This window comes from Acanthisitta chloris, unplaced genomic scaffold, assembly GCF_000695815.1.
Source record: "Acanthisitta chloris isolate BGI_N310 unplaced genomic scaffold, ASM69581v1 scaffold25574, whole genome shotgun sequence".
NCBI classification, from domain to species: domain Eukaryota; kingdom Metazoa; phylum Chordata; class Aves; order Passeriformes; family Acanthisittidae; genus Acanthisitta; species Acanthisitta chloris.
The window spans coordinates 3,218-11,215 of record NW_008669172.1 but is presented as its reverse complement, the minus strand read 5'-3'; the positions used below and the strand labels follow the sequence as shown (position 1 = coordinate 11,215).

General features: G+C 37.4%; 1 protein-coding gene across 1 annotated transcript in view; it reads left to right on the top strand.

Annotated features, from left to right (window-relative positions):
- The window catches only part of LOC103800834 (nesprin-1-like), a gene marked incomplete at its 3' end in the record, with an annotated part of 70,639 nt that overhangs the window by 59,732 nt on the left and 2,909 nt on the right, over positions 1-7,998 (top strand). Inside the window, exons 37-41 of the mRNA XM_009073220.1 lie at positions 111-739; positions 1,375-1,554; positions 2,943-3,093; positions 5,380-5,538; positions 6,521-6,703. Of these exons, the coding sequence (XP_009071468.1) occupies positions 111-739; positions 1,375-1,554; positions 2,943-3,093; positions 5,380-5,538; positions 6,521-6,703 (1,302 nt within the window). The remainder of the gene's footprint in view (positions 1-110; positions 740-1,374; positions 1,555-2,942; positions 3,094-5,379; positions 5,539-6,520; positions 6,704-7,998) is intronic.

The following is a 7,998-nucleotide window of genomic DNA, read 5'->3' as shown; positions in this document are numbered from 1 at the left end:
CTGAAAACACCTCAGTAGCACTTGTTTCACTCATAAGTTTAGTACTAAAATGATTCCAGAGCTTTTGACTGGAAGAAGAAACTCAACTGTATTTTCTTTCTTTCCCATAGAACCACTCGGTGGAAGTTGAAAGTAAGAAACAGCAGTTAAAAAGTCTTAAGGAACATGTAGATAAACTCTGTTCTTTTAGTAGCCCAGAGGACCAGCAGACATTGCAGGGAAAGACTGAAGATTGTTTTCAGATCTTCCAGGAGGCAAGTCAAATAACTAGACAAAGACAAGAAGCTCTGGATCAGCTGCGAGTATTTCTGGAGCTCCATAGCACTGCATCACGAGTGCTCCACCAGCTGAAGCAGACAGTGGAGAAAACAGGAAATATGGATAAAGCTAAATCTGAATTACTGGAGAAGGATCTCAATGGTGTTATTCAAGATCTTAACAATTTGGAATCTCTTGCCATCAGTTTGGATGGTTCCCTTACTAAGGCCCAATATCATCTGAAACACAGCATTTCTGGGCAGAGGACCTCCTGCAGGGCTGTGGTGGATAATCTGTGTGTAGAACTGGAGGCAGTTCAAAATCTGCTTGGAACCAAACAAAGTGAGGCAGAAGCTCTTGGAGCCTTGCAAAGATCTTTCATGGAGCATAAGGAACAGTTACTGAAGAGTATTGAAGATGCTGAGGAAAAGGCTGACAAAGAGGGCCTGAAGGAAACAACGCTACAAGCCCTCCAGCAAAGGTAAAAACAGTATTAATGGTGACATTGGCACTTCCACACTGGCTTGCAGTCTCCAGACTTTTTATGATGCATTGGACACGTGTGTTTTGTGCCTGAGTACTTTATTTCTTGACAAGTGAATTATTTGGATGGATGGAGAACAGGCACAAGACCCTTAGCAAGTCCTGCTAATCTTTTATATTGAAAGAGCAGTCATGAGAGTCTGTGTCTCAGAAATATATTTAGTCCCAATGGATCCATTCTCCAAACAGCTGTTAGAAATGCCATGTAACATAACTATCTCTACTCTTACAGAACTGAAGACTGTACATGTGATGAAGGAATTGAAAACACTATAATAAAGTATTAATCTAAATACTTAAGTATATTTCCAACTGACTGTTTGAGGTGAAGGTACATGTATATCTATATAATTGTATAGCTGTATATCTATCAGAAAAACCATATTCTGATCAAGGTTGTAGCAGAGCACAAATCCAGATAACACTTTTATTTCTGAAGATACTGTGGGAAATTTTAGAAAAAAGGAACTTGATGTACAGTAACTCTAGCAACTGTTTCATTCTTCCTCCTTTCTTCTCTTGCAAAAAAAAAGTGCAGATAAGTAAATTTGAAACCTGCCTTTTAACTTGCAGATTGAGGATCTTTAACCTGTTAGATGAAGAATTGAATTCTCACCAGCATGAACTCCAGTGGCTCATGGACAAAGCAAAACAAATAGCCCAAAAAGATATCACACTTGGTCCTGAGGTTGATAAAGAGATGAATCGCTTAGAATCTCTGTGGAAGGATACCAAGAAAGTTATACATGAAAAGTAAGTAGATCTTTAGCTTAAGGTGAGAAAAGAGAGGATGGGAAAAGAGAATTATTACATTTAGTATTTTCTTGCTATATTAGTGGCAATAAAAAACAGAGCTTGTAGGTTAAATACTGAGTAGAAGATAAAACAGTGTTAACAATGATATTTGTACCAGTTGTAGTTACACTATTAATACAACCACAGATAGGTCCTCAGTACAGTACTTATATATATATATACACTGGATTTTTAGTTGGATGTTATCGTTTACTCTGCTGCAAGCTAAGAAATCTCCACTGAGATTTCAGTATCACTCTAACTGGCTCATATTCTCCTTCTAGCACATATTTTCATTCTCTATTGGATAAGTGTTTCTGGCAATTCTATATTCAGTGGATCTAAATTCTTAGATTTAAGTCTTCCTGTCTACCCAAGTGACTGGGTTCACAATAATCATCAGTGTATAATCAGTGCTATAAGACAATTTTGCTTATCTGTGAAAGTTCATGAAGAAAGGAGCTAAACTAAAGAAAGTTTTATCATACTCTTTTCTTTGTCTTAACTGTCTCTTCAAAGACAAATAGCAGTGTGTCCTCTGGAATCTTGGACCTCCTGAACCTGCTTATTTTGGAGAGCTCTTTGGAGCATTCAGAGAAGAGCCAGCTTCTAGCACAATTACCCCTTTCTTGGCAATGCCATGTTTCCCAAATTCCTTTCATTGACAAACACTGTTCTGCAACTAAGCATATCCAAAGTATTAGTCTTCCTTCTGTCTCTTCAATGTAAACACTGTGAATTATTTTAATAGATTTTTTTTTCCTTCCGTCCATTACCTGAGCATAAATAGGCTTTTCTGGAGATGGATTGGAAAAAAAAATTAGGCCTGCTCTTAGGAACAGGTAAATTCATTCTCAGTAGAATGACATTTAAGTTGAAGGTAACATTTTAGTCCCAAAAGCATGCACCTGACAATTCAAGGACAAAATAGTTACTTATCTTTCATTGCTTTAGTATTCATTTCTGCTTCTTTTTACCCAAAAAACACTCCATGTTAAAGAAACAAGTTTTAAAAAAATCAACAAACCATGAAAGCCAGCATCATTATAATGTGGTTTCCAGTCAAAAAGGTGCTAAACTTAGGAACTGAGAAGCTTGAATTCCAGTTTCAGTCTTTCTTTTGCTGAAATCAGTTGCTTTGATATCTGATATATATGAGATGGCAATTCATATACTGTCTCTTCAGTGAGATGTTTTGCTATGTATGAGTAAAATGTTAGTGTTTCCTGGGCTGCCAAAACATGTTTAGCACTGCATCCTTGTTTTCCCATGGTGAATTGCTATTTCACATTATCCTTCAGAAACATGATAACAAGTGGTGCTAACACCACCTTTTCATATTACAGAAAGGAACAGTCCTGCATTCTTATTGATCTGATGAAGGAATATCAGAGCTTGAAGTCAACAGTAATGAAAGTCATAGACAATGCTAACAGTGCTTCTGTGATCAAATCCATTTGGAAGGATCATGAAGATGTCAGGCGAACGTTATCAAAGGTAATTGCATATATTTTGCTTTGAGGGATTTAAATTATTTTTGAATTAGATGGAAATTTTTTTTTGTTTGAACAGCACTCTTGAGCTGTGTTTAAAATTCCTTGAATTTACTGTCAGATCTTGTCACACTGACATTCAGGTTTAAATTGGACTGATTCTGGTGAGGAACGAATATAGGAGAAGCAGCACACTTGATCATTGGACACTGACACCATCCCTGTTTGGGTGCTTGTCACACTCTCCTTGCTTTTCATAAAATTCACTCTCCATCGGTTTGTGTCATTAAAATCTACATTCATAACATGACCTTCAATCACATCAACAAAAACAACCAAACAAAATATAAACTTCCCCACACCAAAAAACCATCAAAATAATGTCACCACAACCACTGAACAAAAAGTGGGCAATTTACATATGATCCACCTCTTTTTCCTCTTCACCACAATTACAACAGAAATTCCCCATGATCATTCCACTCTCTAATATTGTTCAGTCCATGTTTTGCCTGTTACCTCTTCCAATTGCTCCTTATCTCAAATTCCTCATGATCTCAGTCACAGCACCAAAAAAAGCATCCTCTGCTACCAAAAAGACTGTAGTGTGTTGATCCTAGCTGGATGCCAAGCATTCACCAAAGCTGCTCTCTCACTCCTCCACAAATGGACAGAGGAGTGAAAATATAATGAAAGGTTCACCATTTGAGATAAGGACCAGGAGAGATCACTCACTGAATACTGTCATGGGCAAAACAGACTCAAGTTAGAAAAATTAAGTGATGATTTTACTACTTACAAGATCAGAGCAGGATAATGAGAAAATAAAGCAGACCTTAAAAACACATTACCCCACACCTCCCAACTCTACCTTCTCCATCCCAGCGGTGCAGGGAGATGGGGGAGTGGAGGCTATGGTCAGTTCATCACACATTATTTCTGCCACTGCTGTCAGGGAAAGGAGTCCTTCCCTTGCTCCCGTGTGGGGTCCCTCCCATGGGGCTCTCTGTGAACAGACTAAACTTGGGGAAATTAAGTGATGTTATTACCAAGAAAATAAGAACAGGATAATGAGAAATAAGACAGACCTTAAAAACACATTACCCCACACCTCCCAACTCTACCTTCTCCATCCCAGCGGTGCAGGGAGATGGGGGAGTGGAGGCTATGGTCAGTTCATCACACATTATTTCTGCCACTGCTGTCAGGGAAAGGAGTCCTTCCCTTGCTCCCGTGTGGGGTCCCTCCCATGGGAGACAGCTCTCTGTGAATTTCTCCAATGAGTGGCAGTTCTCCATAAACAGCTGCAGCGTGGGTCACTCTTCACAGGGTGCAATCCAGCACCCCAGGAACAGCCTGCTCCAGCACAGGTCTCCCACAGGATCACAGGTCCTACTAGGAGCTCTGTTCCAGCTTGAGTCTCCTTTCTCCACGAGTCCTCAGGCCTCTTTCTAATTCACATTTTAACTAGAACTGAAAGCCAAAACAGAGCTCACCAGTCTAACAAAGAAATGCATGTAGCTTCCATATGATTCCTTTCCTTTAAGTGCGACTTGGGCTGTGGAAAATTTCCTGCTACAACAGTGGCCATATCTAGGCCTGAAGGAGTTGGAGTTCGATGAATATTTTGGCCATACCATATCCACATTAGTAGCTAATCTCTAATACTGATTTGTAATCCTTGTTAAAGAAAATAATGTAAGATGTTTACTGCGATCCTTTCTCAGTGTATTGTCTTTTCAGTTGAACATTTTAGAGATTTTCCTATGCCTAGAATTGCAAAATTAGCAGCCCTGAAGATTTTGTCTAATTTCTTTCTGATTACATCTGTACTTTGGTTTCCAAAGTATCTAGTAGTGATAGGGTTTATAATTCTAAATTATATTTACAACATCCTCTGTTTATCCTTTTGTAATTCCAGAAGTGATTTTAGATACCAGTTAGTCAATGATGAGGAATGGAAAAGAGAATGTAAAAATAAATTAAAAAAAAAACCCCTAACAAAAATTGCCTTAAGTCCAGAAGACATTTGGTTACCAAGTGGGAGAAATTCAGATTTTATTATTCCCACTTGTGTGCTTTATTTATAAGAACAATCATAGTATTTGATTATGCTCATGAGAAACCTATGTCAGTTTATCTGTATTTTGTGGAATAGTTAAATATTAGATGGTTTGCTGAATGAGACTTATTAAATTCATTCCACAGGATAGGAATGGGTGCCTGGAGAACTAGATTTTTCTTTCTTTCTTCAAGGCTTCACTAAACAATCAAATATTTATGTTCACAGCATGAAGCTGCCAAGAATGATCTGAGTGATAAACAGAAAGACCTGGATGCTTTCACTAATAAAGGAAAACATTTGTTAGCAGAATTGAAAAGAGTGCATAACTGTGACTCCACTGCAGTAAAAACAGATATGAACTCTGTGGTGGACAAATGGCTAGATGTAAGTGACTGGTGTTTACATGCTGAATACAGTTTTTAAGTTGGGCTAAGGTTAAAATATTGGCTTTTTTTAGGATCTTAGAGTGCAATTGTTTCGTAAAATTTACTTCGAAGTATATCTCAAAGGCTTAATCAGATAGATTTGGCATCCACTGTACACACAAAGTTGTGACATTGATTTGATAGATTTAAAATTATGTCTTATAACAATGTATGAATGCTACAAGCATAAATTTGTCCAGTGCACACTTCTGAGAATAAATTTAGATTGGATTCACACCTAAGGTATACCAGTATTATTTTAATATGAAAGTAAATTGGACTAAATAAATTCGGCGGTAAATTACATTAAGCTACACCGTAACAGATATGAATATGCTGAGAAAGACAACATTATAGTGGAGAAGCATAATATAAAAGCTAGGAACCACAGAACAGAATGGTTTGGGTTCGAAGGGACCTTAAATATCATCTAGTTCCAGCCCCACCTGCCAGGGGCAGGGACACCTTCCACTAGACCAGGTTGCTCAGAGCCCCATCCAACCTGGCCGTGAACTCTTCCAGAGACAGGGCATCTACAGCTGCTCTGGGCAACCTGTTCCAGTGTCTCACCACCATCACAGTAAAGAATTTCTTCCTAATATTTTACATTTTCATATTTATACTGACTTACTAGCAAATTCCTGTATTATATATGAAAGATAAACATAGGGGTTTTTAAAGATAAATTTATTTGAACATAAAAGTCTTTCCCAGTAAAAAAATGCACAAATATTGAGAAGCAGTCACATGATTTTTGTTCATTTTGTGATCTGTGTAACTAAATTAAAATTAGAATTTGGAATTTAGAACTAAATCTAAGAAAATTATTTCACCCAGGCTTGCTATTTATTTTTTATGCACTTGTCTTAGAACTGGCTGCAAAATAAAGAAATCTAAAATGAATTTTTGAATGGTATTGATACATTTTTTTCTCCTAAAAGGTGTCTGAAAGAACTGAAGATAACATCGACCGACTGAGTGTAAGCGTGTCTCTATGGGATGACATCGTGAAAACTGGAGATGAATTAGATGGATGGTGCAATAAGTGCATTTCTCAACTGAATGAAGGCATCAACAACTTCAGTAGCAGTCAGAGAATGGAGGTCCTCTTGAATGACTTCCAGGTGCTTACCCATAAACCAGTGATAAAAATGGTCTTGACTAAAATCTCAAGGGATGTCAGGCACATAGATAAGACTGTGCAGTTGTAGACCACTGTGTCCTCTGTTCAAGCAGTGGTACCCCTAACCCCATAACTAGCTGACAGTATACCAGTCCTTTTTTTTGAAGGCATTTGCTTCTGATAGAAAAAAACCCAGCACATCTTACTAAATTTAAGCTCCATAGTTATTTTGGTTCTAGCAGTTATATTTGGTTCTAGACTGAATTCTGTTCCTGTAGAAACTAATGGAAATTTTAGACAACTTCAGCTGAAGTTAAGCAAAAAAATGAGTAGTTTCTAAAATCTCATCTAAGGAAGGAGATTCTCCAGACAATAAAAATGATATGCTGGACTGGAAGGCAAATTTTATATTAGGTTCTAACAATTTCTCTTGGATGATGACTTTCTTTTCCGGATAATGTTTAACTGTTTCAGAAATCTTGCCAATGCTGAGGATACATTCTGCCTCTTTTGGCTTAAAATATACAGCAGGTCAACTGTAGAATGAGCCGTATTCTACTTCATTGGAAATAAATGATGTCCTTAAGAAGATGCACCATGGATATATTCAAGTAGTATGATTGAATTTAAAATGTTGATAAATCAGTATTTAGCTCAGGACAAGCTTTATCTAATGCCTTTATGATTATATAGCAATCAGACCATCTAAACTCATCACTGTTATAACTGATTTGGAGTAAAAGCACCCAGTACCCAAACCACAGATGTACCTGGTTTTCAGGAGGGCCAAAATAGCAGAATACATGAGCACTGTGCATATATTTCCTGTTACAGAATCATTGTTCATAATATTTTATTTGCACTTTGTTTTGCAAAGGCACGAGAAAAGGCAGTTCACTGACAGAAGGGTCTTGCCTTTTCAGCAATCAGAACTAGATGAGCATGGACAGAAACAATCAGTATACCTTTTTTATGGCCTAATTCAGTGGTTACATTTTTGATCAGCCACCTAATATTATATATTCTCTAGTACAAAATACCCCCTGAGTATTCTTCTGGGGTCACATTAATTTTTACCATTCAGGGCAGATGTTAAGTGCAGGAATTTAATCCTGATATCCACTGTCCGATCTTTTAATTGGAGTCATCTGCTTGAATTTGTCAGAAACACAAATTTGGGTAATAGGTAACACACAAAAATTCGCATCTCTATTCTGCCAGTTTTAAGAAACTAAAGCAGTTAGGGCATTTCAAATGCTAACAATGTGTGTGATTATTTTAAAGGAAGAGAAAATT